Source organism: Pelmatolapia mariae, linkage group LG2 (genome assembly GCF_036321145.2).
Source record: "Pelmatolapia mariae isolate MD_Pm_ZW linkage group LG2, Pm_UMD_F_2, whole genome shotgun sequence".
NCBI classification, from domain to species: Eukaryota; Metazoa; Chordata; class Actinopteri; order Cichliformes; family Cichlidae; genus Pelmatolapia; species Pelmatolapia mariae.
In genome coordinates, this window is record NC_086228.1 from 13,607,012 (window position 1) to 13,621,272 (window position 14,261).

The 14,261-nt window shown below is 39.8% G+C and overlaps 1 protein-coding gene across 2 annotated transcripts in view; it reads left to right on the top strand.

The window, feature by feature from the left end:
• Positions 1-6,859, top strand: part of sec24b (SEC24 homolog B, COPII coat complex component) — a 28,357-nt gene extending 21,498 nt beyond the window's left edge. For both annotated transcript variants that reach the window (XM_063493360.1, XM_063493369.1), the window contains 5 exons: positions 632-769; positions 1,665-1,769; positions 2,708-2,800; positions 3,420-3,523; positions 5,874-6,859. In XM_063493360.1, the coding sequence (XP_063349430.1) occupies positions 632-769; positions 1,665-1,769; positions 2,708-2,800; positions 3,420-3,523; positions 5,874-5,988 (555 nt within the window). In that variant the 3' untranslated portion in view covers positions 5,989-6,859. The remainder of the gene's footprint in view (positions 1-631; positions 770-1,664; positions 1,770-2,707; positions 2,801-3,419; positions 3,524-5,873) is intronic.
• Positions 6,860-14,261: the final 7,402 nt, after the last annotated feature.

Below are 14,261 nucleotides of genomic sequence, written 5' to 3' on the forward strand. Positions count from 1 at the left end.
CTTCTGGAAAGTTTTTTTTTTTTTTTGAATTTTTTAAATTCAGTTTGAGGTAAAAGGAGAGAGTTTTGTTTTACTGACTAAACCTGCAAAACGTTATAAGGCACTTAAAGATGTAGTTGAGTACAAACCCTAAAAGCAAAACACCCTCTGACCAAATGTTACACAGTAGAAAAGTGTGAGCTCAGTCACACTGCCTGGGTTAATGACTATTAATCCACCCGGCATGTGCGCATTCATACATCCAGGGTGTGTCTATGTTCAGAAGAACATACACACCCTGTTTCTGAGACAAATCCTCCCTGTAGGTGTTGGTGGGACTCTAACAGTGTGTTCCTTTGATGAATCAGAGAATAAACCTTGGAAACAACACTGTTTAATTGAAAGATGCACATTATGGCCTATTATCCTGGTGATTAAAGGTTAAACTGTTACCACAACATTTTTGTCTGAACTTGTTGCAGTTTAATTCTCCATTTTTAGCAAAAGCATTTGTTTTACTCTGCAAATGGGGCTAAAGCTTTACTCTGCATTTTAAATTTTTATAGATCTTTGAACTCTATTCTTATTCTTGACGTAATAAATGAGAGAAATCAAATCCAACACTGCTGATGTGATGTGTGTTTGCTTTCAGAAAGCCCTGCGGACGGGCACCAGCACGAGGCTGGACGAGCGGGTCTTTGCCATGTGCGAATTCAAGACTCAGCCGCTGCAGCAGCTGATGCGAATGGTTCATCCTGACCTCTACCGATTGGACAACATCTCTGACCAGGTGGGATGCAGATGGCTTTTCTCATAACTCAGTGCACTAAAGAATAGTAGAGAGAGGGAAAAACAAAATGACTACTATTAACCCATTAACATAACATCCTTAACATATATATCTCAGTGTGCAGTGCAACTTTATCATTAAACCTGTGCTTAATGGCTTGACTCACTCTTTTGGGTTGTTTTTTTTATACCTGGGGAAGTGGTTAAACGTAACAGTAAGCTGATAAGATACATTAGATAACTTAGATGTCTTACCTAAAAACATCCTGAAAATACTGGAATCCCAGCGTCTGGCAAGGTGTCACATCAGAGCCTTAATCCTGAACATTATGATGACTAAGAGCAAAGCCAGTCTGCTTGTTTTCTCTGGAAATTCACAGAAAGTTTGGTGAAAATTGGTTTGGGATCATTGGGATTGCTTTTGCTAGTTAAAACAGATGACTTGAAATGTTTATGAGGAAAACTGTGATGTCTGTCAAGGGTGTTTTTAAGCTTGTGGTATCTTTGAGAACAAGGATTTAACTCAATGACATAAATGTCATAATAAACGTAATTAAATCTTTTTATTTTAGTGTTTATTTTTTAATTTGCATTATATGCATCGGCTTTTTTTTTTTTCTTTTAAAGTTGTATTTAAAAATGTGAAAATAGTATCACGTGTAACATTTTAAACTTTTAAGCACCTGTAATAACAAGAATTATGAAGATTATATTACAGTGGAGACATATTTTAAATTAGGTAATATCAGACTTTAATGTTTGTATGCTCTCTGTTTGAAGCTTTGGGAGCTTTACCTGTGACACTATGTAGTTAGAATGTATATGTTGTGTGCACATGTATGTAGTTCATCGTAAAGCTGTTTTTATACTCATCTCACAAGTTGTCTGACCTGCAGGGGGCGCTTCATCTGAATGATACTGTAGTCCCCCAGCCTCATCTGCTCCACCTGTCTGCTGAGAGGCTGAGCAGAGATGGAGCTTTCCTCATGGACTGTGGCAATGTAAGCTCTGCAGGGATGAAGTTGTTCCGAGAAATCTTTATTTCACCTCGTTTATATTTTTCACGTCTGTCTTCTCATTATCTAGTCCTTTAATAAAATGCAATAAACCTTAGGTCATAATTTAGAGCAAATCAAAGAGAAGTTGTCTTTGTCTGAAATAATATGTGATGGCTTGAGGACTGGAGTTGGGATTTATCGTCTCATTATTTGCCTCGGAGTAACATCAGCAGCAGCACTGGAGCCCAGTTTTCATTAAGTTTAATGTCACATAATTTAATTTAAAGGGATTTTCCACTGCAGCAAATTAAATACAGAAAGAAACCGAAACACTCCAATCTTCAGACTATCACTGGAAAGTATCAGTAATAAATGGAGGGTAGTTAGATGTTTGAAGTTTAAACTTGGTACCAAATCTAATTCTGAGTGAACTCCTCACTAGTGCAATGGCATATTTGGTGCCAATAAAGATTAAAAAAAAAAAAAAAAAAGGTGGGAGGGTTTTAATATTACAAAAAAACACAAACAAGGCAAAACATAAAACCACAAATTTATTGAAAATTAAAAAAAAAAAACTTACAAGAAAAAACTCAAAGTTAAAAGAAAAAATTATAAATGTATAATTTATGAGGAAAAAAACATTTATAAGAAAAACAGTCAAATGTATGGGAGGATGTATATGAAGGGGGGAATTGATAAGAAATAGAAATGGAAATTTATAGGAAAAACCCTAGAAAAAAAACTAAAAGAGAAAAATCAATTATTGTTATGATTTTTTTGTTATTTTTTTTTCTTCTTCACTGTCATAGTTTAGAGTGGTGATATTAATAAAATTGGCCCCGCTGGCTCTTTAGTTATTGCAGATTAAGACGCACACATGTCAGAGTTTGTGTAGAAAGTCTACTGTGCGGTAATGCTCCTCTTCTCTTCTGCGTGTTCAGGTGTTTTATCTGTGGATCGGCAAATGCTGTAACGAAATGTTCATCCGAGATGTTTTGGGCTGCCCGAACTACGCTTCAATTCCCCCCAACATGGTCAGTAAGACTCATTTGAGTAGAAGTACACATGCAAACAGTTCAAAGAGACGGATTAATCTTTTGAAGTACAATGAGGCTTTTATTTTCCCTCTACATCCAGCACATCAGGACGTTACAGAGAAGTGTGATTAGGGAAATGTCTGTACTGACACACACGCGCCGCCCAGTCGCTGGATGAATGATGCAATGCGACATTTTGTTTTCCCTGAAAATGACTCACAGTTGAGCTCCACAGTGAAGGAGCTGTGTTTCTGTTCACTTAGTTAGAAAAAAAACAACTTGTCCAGCAAAACAGACTTGCTGATGTAGCTTTTCTGCTTTTTTAACAAACTGTGCAGCCACCTAGAAAGTTCTGTCATTACCACGCCGAGGGCGTGATGGCAACACCCAGAGCAAACGGCGAGTCAGCACTTGTTTATGCTGCTTATTTTATCTTTCTAGCAAGGGGTCAGTGCCTCATAGATCCACCTACAAGCCCACACTCCCCACCACAGGCATGTTCCCGTTAACCACATTGTATGGCCGGGGTTGACTGTGTGAATCTGCGCTATCTGAAACACGCCACTAACAACAGCGTTGTTGTTTTGTTTCCCCTCTTGTCCTCTTTGGTTCCTAGAGTCACATTCCGGAGCTGGAGGCTCCTCTCTCTGAGAGGGTGCGAGCTTTCCTCGACTGGCTTCAGGACAACCGAGCGTTCAGCTCCACGATACATGTCGTCAAGTAAGCACTGCCGCACATCTGGACTCATATCTGACTGTTTGCTAGCACGCTGGAAACTGTGCTTCTTCTTTAGGGCAGTCACAGATATACATAGACAGCTTGTTTTGTTCTTCTTCTTTTTTTAATTGGGTGAAATGGATCTCACATATTGCTTTAACACAAAATCTGAGGTCACTAAAGGAAAAAGTGTTCAGTTGCTCTGTCGCCAAAGACAGAGCTGCAGAAAACTGAGGTTTGAAGTGTAAAGCAGGGATTGTGCTCTGTTGGGAACACAGAAAGTTGCTGACCCCAAGCGAGCAGTCATTTCTGTTTTACTTGTTTAAAGTCGCCTCAAGGCATCACATGTCATAAAAGATTGCAGGCACACAGACCTTCATGCAGAGCCTCACACCTCACACCATCTGATGACTGCAGCACAACTTTGACATCCCTGATTTGAAATCTAATTCCTAAAAGGGCAGCCTATCGTGGCTTCAACCCCTGGTTTTGGACTCATTTTGAAGGTTCAGCATTAGTGTTTTGGCCACCGCCATGTTAGCCTGAACCTGTGTTTTAAACTGTACACAAAGACACCTGCTAATGAGTACGAACTAACAGACTGACGAAATCCTAAAACTTCACTTAAACTGGAGCACAGGCTCTGTGGATGATGTGTCAGGACAGTTAGCTGCACAGTGAGCCATTACTACTGGACACTGAGTTGGCTTATTACTGACAGAAAAAAAGTAGACAATTTTAATAATTTTTGGAAGTAATAAACTTCAAATTAAAAAGAATCATCTCTCATTCCTGTGAACCTTCGGGTTCAGAGTTAAGTTTAATGTTCCAGTCATGTGAAAGGTGCCTTTTTATATCTATCGGCTACTTGGCCAAATTAAATCTGACATTCTGTTGAGGTTCATGAGGAAATAAAGCAAATAAAGAACATTACGATTGTCTGATACGGCACATCCTTTCCGAGTTCGCCCTTCTGCTTCGTCACCTCTCTGGAATCTCGTAATTCCAGATAGTGAGCTGCTCTGATTGGCATTGAACAGAAACTGGGTGTGGATAGTTTCATATAGAAGAGATCGGCACGAGGTTGAAGGAAAAGTATTTCCGAAGTGTAAACACAAAGACACAGTGAGCATTGAGGTCACAGATTGACAGTGGTGGTAAAGTCATCCGCAGGGAACGCATTGTTTCGGTTTCCTCTCTCTCCTCCTCTTGGTGGCACGGCATTGTTGCTTAACCACATGTTTACATGACATGTTAGTAAAAATGCACTGAGTGGTATTTGAACCGATGTTTGCATGATGACAGATAGGACTTAATGATCTGAAATGACAGTAACTACGAGAGAGATTTGACAAAAGAATTAAAAATGGCTCTTGAAGTGGTTTCAAGTTCTCTGTGACCTCGAACCTCACAGTTGTTGATTTGTAATTTTTTTAAAGATATTAAAAGTGCAAGAACTTTAAAGAGTGGCTAAAATATTCAAGGAAGCAATGTTCGAATATTTGAAAAAGCGGATGAGCACCTGACAGAGCTCTGTCACTGTTGGTGGTGTTGGAGCGTGCTCTGTCACACCTTCACATCACTGCCAATGGATGTATAGTTAAAGGGGATCTATTCTCCTCATTTCCACCTCCGTGTTTGGACTTGATCTCTGCTAGAGTAGCTCTGCATGATTCATAGTTCACAATAATCCACCCTTCTACATGAAATGATGGCTTGCAGTTCTATCAGATTGTACTTCAACATTTCAGAAGTGTCCCAGAAGCAACTCTCAACTCGACATCATTCAGAATGATGTGGACAGGAAGTCGGACACTAGAATGGCATAAAGAATACGTCACTTTTCAGATTAAAAGCCTTAAGACTTAACACCATGTTTCTGAAAGACTCCTGGTGTTATTTGATGCTCTGTGAAGGAAGGGACAAAGCATTTAAAGACTTCATCTCATGGACATGCACCCAGTTTATTCCCAGGGGGACACAAGCTGTTTAAGGTTTTCTCCCTTTCAGCCAGTTTTCTTCTGACTGACCAGAGCTTTGCCTGAGGTGACTGTGTTAGCCAATCAAAGAGCAAAGAGTAGAAGAAAACAGCTTTTAGGGTAGTTTGCAACCTGAACTTTTGGCAAACTCTCTTAGAGAAAAACTCTCATGCTGGGGATTCGTAGGAACAGCTGTCAGTTCAGAGTCAGTGAGGTAGAAGATGCAGGAGAGTGTTGTGTTTAAGAGCTGACATGTCAGCAATGCTTCAAGTTATGTGGACTAGATTCCAACACTTCTTAGACTTACAGAGCATTAAAATGTACAAACGAGTTTCTTCTTTCCCTTTAATGCATTTTTTCCTCCCTACCTGCAGAGATGATGCCTCGGCTAAAGCCACTTTGTTCCAGCACCTGGTGGAGGACCGGTCAGAGTGGGCTTCTTCCTATCATGAATTCCTGCAGCACATTCAGCAGCAAGTGTCCAAGTAGACTCCCATCACGCTGAGAAAAACTTTGACCACTAGATTCCTTAAACAAGAGCGTGGAAGGACTTTGTAACCTGATAGAGTGAAAACTAGTGTTAGACAGCGATGGACACCCATCGCTGTGTCAGACCAGTTTTAGTGAAGCAGGTTTCCTCCCCTTCTTTTAAACGGTCTCATTAAAATCAGAGCTTGTTGGTCACCTGCGATTAGACCAGCAGAGGGGGAGGGAAGAGGTAGTTTTAGAAAAGAATAACGAGTTACCAAAATGAATGAATGAACGAATGAATTTGCTAAAAAAAAAAAACATCCTGCAGCGGCTCTTGCCGCCTCTTCAACCACTGTCTAACCTTTTAACCTTCTCGTAAATCCATCGCTCCCGAGAGAAGGAGGAGAAAGTCGAGCCAAGAAGATGCCACTTCAACATCTTTTATTTCAGTTTGTTTTGTGAGCCTAAAATGTAGCTTGTGCTTTTTCTTTTTTTTAATTTCCTGATACATTCCCTTCCCTTTGTTTCATTTCAAGACTGTTTTGAAAACACTGGAGAACAGAAACAAAAATCGGGCATGTGCTTTGAACGACGACACGCATGCCGCCTTTTTGTCTGCTGCTAGTCTACTGATGGGCGACGGCTGCCGGGAACGTGATGGGACACCAGTCGGATGTTTAAACCTCCGTTGGCTCCGTCTTCTCTGCTCCGCTTTATGAACTCCCGAGTTGTCCATAAACTTTCCCCCCGCCGGCAGTCTTCTTTTCATTTGTTTTATTTTTTTTCTCCAGGCGCTAACTGAAGTTGCTACCCACTTTGTAACTACTGAAAGAATCTTTTACGTGTGATTATTTATGAACCAGCTTATTAAATAAAGACAAAAACAGTACTCTGCTTGTTTCGTGTGACATGATTATTGATATTACCCTACCCATCAGCCCAATGACTAAGCACTCGGTTTCTTCAAAAAGGGGATCCTTCAACATGAATTTCATTTAAGGGAAAAGGAAGAAGTCACCCAGAGTGACGTGACCTAGAAATAGCACAAGGAGACGACCGTGAATGATGAAGAGGCCTAATTCAAATTGGTCACTGTTTTAAAATTTAGATTTTATTTTCTTGGCAGTTGCAAAACTTTTTTTTTTTTTTTTTTCTGACAGCATCTCATATCATTCCAGACTGGTTGTGCTGGTGTTTCCACAGCTTCCATCTAATTTTCTCAAGAAGTTGGGTAATGTAACCCAGACGTAGTGGTCAAATGGAAATATTACAGAAGGGTTAGCCACAGATTTAGCCAGGTGAAGACTTCAATATGGACCCCATAAATGTTGGACTTTATGTTTTCATAAGTTTTACAACTTTTCCTAATGATAAAGACTTCCCAGGCTTTTCAAAACGACAGGTAATTCTTTTTTCTTTTAAATACTAAACTAGGCTAAAAGTGGAATAAAATAAGATCTTTTCTGAGATTTTATAATTGCTGCACAGTCTGAGAAATTAGTTACCAGACCTAATTTTACACAATTTAATCACACTGAAGGATTTCTTTCATTTACTCTAGCAGCATGTCTTAATCATTTATAAATACTGAGACGTGCTTTTCTCACATTGAGATGTCTCAGTTAAACTTCTTCACACTGACAGGAAGGGGAATTCCTTCTGATCAAAGCGGGCTGTATGATGTAAAGCGAGTTTAACCATCCTTTGTGAATGCAGAGGAAATAATGTCATCCCATAATTCATAGACTTCATGAAAATGATCAGTTAAACTGACAGACGGTGTCACAGCGTAATGCTAAATATTAGTATGTTTTCCATCTCATGGCATCGTGTGAAGAACTTAGATTTAATGTATGTATGGTCGGATGGGTAAGACGGCGCTGGCACGGCTGGCAGCCTTAACCCAATTTCCCTCGGGATGAATAAAGTATAATCAATCAGTCAATCAATCAATTTGTGTTCACTGTTATGATGTTTTTCACCAGTGGCTCTTATTAAAGTGATCTACATGAAGCAACACAGTAAGTGCACATATTTAACCAAACTGGGGTGAAATAAGATGCACCTTTTATTTCTGGGGTGAAGCTGAAGTGATTCGGAAACAAAGGAAGTAATATTTTGTCCTAGGTATCTAAAAAATTTTCTTATGTGAACAAAATGGCCTTAATGGCCACAGACTGTTCTTTTTAGTTAATCACTTTGTCTGTACTCGTCATGCAACAGAAAAAAAAGATGACTGGTTTCAGGATTAGTGCGTTCTTGGTTTAGGCTAGGTCTGATGTGATATTTCTGAGGAAAAACTTCAGCAGGTAACCAGATAAAAGCTTTGTTTCTATGTTTTTGCTCTTACTGCATCTTCAACTTTTGAGTTTGTTAGATTTAAGCAGCAATGTTTTTGTAGGAACAGTTATGAAAGGATTTCCTTCAGGACATTTGAACTTGTGGTTTACAGTCAATGTTTACTGTATGTGTCCAAGCTTGTATTTTAAAACAATGTTGTTTGGAGGCAGGTTTTTGTATTTACTGATTTTACTCTTTTGCTACAAACACCGAGCAGCAGGGCATTTCCTCTCGTGCAAACATAAAATTAAATCGTCTCTAAAAAAGAAAGCAAAAAACAGCAAGCTCTTAATAAGTTTAGAGGCTATTTGTGGAGGTTTGGGGTTGACTTTGGCGTTGTCTTTCCTTTCTCACCATTCCCAACAGGATACAAATTTCCGTCTTGTGCTCTGATATAGAAAAGGCCTGTGCTACAAATCCGCTTACGCTCGACTATGTTTGCTTCCAAGTCTGTGTGAAGGACATTTTAATCATTTTAATTTTGATTTCCTATAAGCTTTATTTGCAGCATCCTTCATCAAAATGCTCAGTATGCTTAACACAGTGTAACTTTAGTTTTTATCTCTTCTCTGCATCATGCTGTAGTCTCTGTTTCCTGAAACGCTGGGTGCAAAACAACAAATAAAATCAGAGGTGAAAAATGTGATTGTCTTTTAAATATCTGCTCATTTGGAAATTGATACCAACAACATGTTTCAGTAAAAAAGAAGAAGAAGATGGGGGCAAATTTATCAAAGTGTAACTCTCTGTTGCTACATGAAAAAAGTGGTTGGTGCAGTTTTAATGCTGAATGTTTCCCCATTCTTACTTGATATAGGATTTCACCTGCTTCGCAGTTCTGGGCGTCCTTTGTTGGGTTTCCTCTTTGATTATGCTCCAGGTTTTTCTGGTAGGTGCCGAGTCTGGAATGAAGACAGATCAGTTTTGTGCTAGATGTTCCTTTACTTCGAAGTCATGCTGTTGGAACAAGTGCACGATGCATTTTTGGCTTTGTCTTCCTGAAATAAGTAAGAAGCTGTCTGTTTGCCCAAAGCTTGTATACAACGTTCAGTCTCCTTTACAGATGTGCAACCATCCAATCACAGATTGAGCATCTGTGATTTCTAGTTTTCTACTGTGTGAGTGGTTCAAGGAAGGTCGTAGAGTTTCTTGGTCTGAGTTTTGGCTCATGTGTCCAGAAACTTATCTGGAATTTCATGATCCTTTCTCTCTAATAAATCAGAAATCCGATCACACATCCAGGGTGCCGATCCTCATCTATGTGCACTTTAAGGAAACAAAAACCAGATTTTAGCTTCAGAGTGGGAGTAAAATTAATTTTTCTGCAGTTTTGAACAGAGATTTAACGTGTTTTTGAACCCTGAAAATTTCATGTGAATAGGTCTTGCACTAATAAACTAATGCTGGAAAAGAGCATTAATTTCACACCTCTGTACTCTTGAAACATAATTTTAATTATATATATGTGAAATATTGCATTGCTTCATTAAATGTACAAAGTTATTATACATAGACAAAAAAGGTGAAAACCTTTCTTGAATTTGAAGGACGTCATGCAAACAGCTGGCATTCAGTATTTCTAAATTTGACTGTTTTCGGTCTTTTTGTATTTTCAGCACCAGGGCTGAAATTGGAGTAAATCCCATGAGATGTTAAAAACGTGCATTTAAATCAAGACTACGCCTGAATGGGCAAACACTGCTTTCCTTGTGCTGTTATTCTCCCGAGCTGGAAAATATCAAATCAGTTTTCACTTGTTTTTTTAGCCTCGTCAGTCCATCAAAGGACATGAGGTGCTTTTAGACGGAGCTGTGAAATGCTGGCAGCAAACACACAAACAGCCCGTGAACTGTTCTCAAACAGATCTGGCTCCCATATGGTCTGACTGCTGCTGTTCTCATGGAAAACTGGACCCGGGAAATCTCAAATATTTTAAGACCAGAAGAAGTCAAAAAAGTTGCCTTAAGTGGCCTCACATTTTTGTTTTTGACTTTTAAAACCATAGTTCAGTGTAAGATATGAGAAAGCTTGTTGGGAAGAAGAAAAAAGGCCACACCCGGCTGGAAAGGGGCGTTGGAAATTCATGTAGAGCACTTCAAAGCAGCCGTATTTTATATAGGTTTTTTAGTCAGTCTAAAAGCAGTTTGACTTGTGATGCCAGATGTTTGCTGTTTTGCGCCATGAACATTCAGAACTAGAGGTTTTTAAACCAGTCAACAACACAAACTGGTCCGTTTGGTGGCTGGGTGGGAAAAAAAGAGTCAAACAACAAGTGACTGCTGTTCTGATGCCTATATTTAAACTCCAGCTTTGACTGGTCCAGCCTTTCACACGCCCACCTCCAACTGTCCAACCCCACTCCCCTCTAAACCCCGCTTCAGCTCCATCCCACCTTTTTTACAACAGACCCTCTTTGATATATTCAAAACCATGAAGTCACAGTTTCCCCTCACAGCTGTACCTTTACTTTTGCTACAGTAGTTATTATCAGAAATGACACATAGGGAGGTTAAAAAGCAATGATAGAATAATCCCTAACAATAATACGTTCTTTAAAAAAACAGGGTAAATGAACTGTTTCTTATATATGGCTTTTCTTTTCTACCTGAGCACACAAAGCACATTATACTACTCATTCACTTTTATCTATGCTTTTTCTACATTCATAGTCTGATCGATGCCTTGGAGAGCAACTTGTGTTTAGTATCTTGCTCAAGGATATTTGGCTTGCAGACTGGAGCAGACAGGGATTGAGCCACTAACCTTTCGATTAGTAGATGACCTGCTCTACCTCCTAAGCTACAGCCACTCTGATATCTTCAATGGCCACTTCATTAGCAACATCTTTCTGCTACTGGTTTGGTCCCCCATTTTGCCTTCAGAGCTGCCTCAGTTCTTCATTGCAGAGATTTAACAACATGCTGGAAACATTTCTCCAATTTTTGGACCATATTGACACGATAGCGTTTCAGAGTTGCTGCACATCAATGATGGGAATCTCCCCATTTCACCAGATCTCGAAGGTGTTGAACTGAGATCTGTTGATTGTTGAGGTTGTTTGAGTACAATGAACTAACTGTCATGTTAAGGAAACATGAGATGATTTGAGCTTTGTGACATGGATTATTCTGCTGGAAGCAGCGATCAACAGATGGGTACACTCTGGTAATAAAGGGATGGAGATGGTCGGCAACATTACTCAGGTAATGCACTTTTAAACGATCCTCGGCGGTACTAAGTAGCCCAAAGTGTGCTGCCACAGCATTACACCACTAACACACTGAATGGTTAATACAAGGTGGGATAAATTCACCCTTTCATGTTTTTTATGCCAATTCTGATATATCCCATGGTTGGCTTGAAACAATTACTAAAGATTTTAGGATCTCAAATCTGTGTTTATTAAGATTTTTCAAGGCCCAAAGATGATCTGTTTAAAGCTCACTGTCTGAGAGAAAGTCTAACGGCTTTAACAGACTGTATTCATTTTCTCTTCAGTCGTTGTGCATGTGGTTCAAGTTGAAGATCCGTCTGAGGCGGAATGCTCATCATAATAAACTCAGCTGAACTCCTTTTTCTTCCTCCTGACAGCTAAGAAGCCTGACAGATAGCCTGCAGAGGGCTGGCACGGTGGTGTGTCAAGCGCCCGGAAAGCTGAGCAAACAGTGAGTGTTTGTGAGTCCCAAAGCGGCGTGGCCATAAAGAGATGCGTTGAAAGCCGAAAACATTGATGATGCTTTTACAGACAGGTGTTATGATAGCAGGCTTTTGTTGGTGGTTATTGGTAATATCCACCTCTGGCCTTCGACCGTGAAAAATGAACTCTTCTAAATAAATTGTTGGAAAATCAAACAGATCTGCTTCACAAAGACTCAAAGTGCAGGCATATTTGAGCAAACCTCTGTTCTTAGCAGGAGACCAAAAACAAGGCATGTGAGGTCCTTATCAGGCCTTACACTCCAATGTTTTCCCTCACAGACTACAAAAAGAACTTTTCTCTCTATTTTGACTCCTGAATGAGTCTATCTGAACTATATCCGGTACCACAATACCCCATTGTTTGCTTACAGGACGACCACAGAAACTGCTTTTGAGTGAAGCCAAGACTGCACCCCCACAGAAAAGTCCCAAAGACTGCTGAGCCTCATATCACGGGCAGATAACCTCAGAGAACACGAGACCGGAGCTGCGCATGTGTCTGACTATCTCGTTTTGATTTCAGAGAGGGGAAAGGAAGACGTGAAGGAAAGCAGGCGGCGGTGCTAATCTTCTAATGGCTGGCTCAAACCTAAACTTAATACAAAAAACTCCCCCAGAAAACAGCTGTCGTAACAGATCATAATGTTGAAAGGAGGTATTGCTGGCACTTTTATTAAAGGTCTAGTGTTGTAAAGTGAAAGTGATGATATCCTGCTGCAGCCGCTGACTCATAATCAGCATAATTAGAAATCATTAATTTATGAACAGATGTTCTTTCTTTCTCTCACTGTTTTTTAAGGCAGCTCAGTGGGGCAGTGGTTACTAATGTTGTTATCCACCAGCCAGCAGGGGACTTCATATGTTCTCCCAATGCTTGCGTGCGTTTTCACTGGAAACTCTGTGAGATTAGACTGGGTGAGTCTAAACTGGCCGTAGGTGTGAATAACTGTCTGTCTCTGTTCCTTTCAGCACTGAGCAAATCCTCTGTTCCCAGAGGATTTGCACTTCCAAAACAGCCAAAATGAACAAAAAGCCAGTTTAAAAGCTTTGAGTACAGTTGAGCTCTTCAATACTCAACCATAGAAAGTGGCAGTTCTTCAGTCTGCTCCTTTGGACTGTTGTATTTGGCCAAAGCACCGGTTGGGTTTCAAACTCAACTCCTTCCCTAGAGTATTTACTTACTGAGGGCCCCCAGTGTTTGATGTAGAACATAAAAATCCACCCAGTTATGTAAGAAGTGCTGCTCTTATTCTGCCTGAAGTCCAGCTCCTCAAAGCCTTTTGCTTCCTCTGTAATGGTTGGATCTCCATTCTACCTCAGGAAGTTGTTTCCTGCTGTCATGTCTTGGCTTCCCTTTCTGGCAGTTTAAAATGTCTTTAGCACTTCCTCTACAATGGCCCTGCCAGAGAATCAAACACCAAACCAAAAATATCCTGATAGAAATCTCTCTGTCGCCGTCCATGTGCCTGTATGACTTCAACGTGATGCTCAACTTGGGACATGGTTCAGCAATCAAGTGCTAAAAATGTATCCACAACTTCTGTTGGAAACCAGCTCAGATAAGGAAGCAGGATCCATACTAAAACTAAAAGCTATGCGCTGAAAAAATAATCCAATTTATAAAGCCATGCTCATGCACATCTGCAAGCAATGTTCCCTTAATAAATCACAGCTCACATGGAAATGTGAATCAGCCTTTTATCCTTTATCCTGCTTTTGACATGCTCCCATTCAGCCATAAGTGGTCAATGCAAAGCAGCTAATGAGGGTTAATGCACAGACATGAGCTTGCTGATAGCTTTCATATGCATGGGTCAGAATTTCTCTTATCAGTGTTGTTTATATAGATTCCAACTTTTGTATCAGAAGAGTTGCACCCTTCTTTCAGGCGCCTGTTTTGGTTACAAACCTGTATTTAATTTAACATTCAATTTAATATAATGTTTTGCTCTGTTTGGAAAAATATGAGTTAATTTTTGCAAATATTGTTTTTTTTTTTGTTTGTTTTTTTTTTAAACAAAAAAAGCAACAAAAAACTGGCAAAGTTGAGTAAGCTTTTCTGAAGTCAAGACGAGGAGGAGTTCAAACACATAATTAAGTATTTTGAAATAAATTTTTTGTCATGTTGATTTGGTTACGATTTTACCACGGCTGCCCTTCGTGTTGTCCCTACTGGGGACTGGCACTAGGCTTTTGACACCCAGTCGTGGAAATCACTGTATGTGCTCAACTAAACTTACAGCACAGCTTGT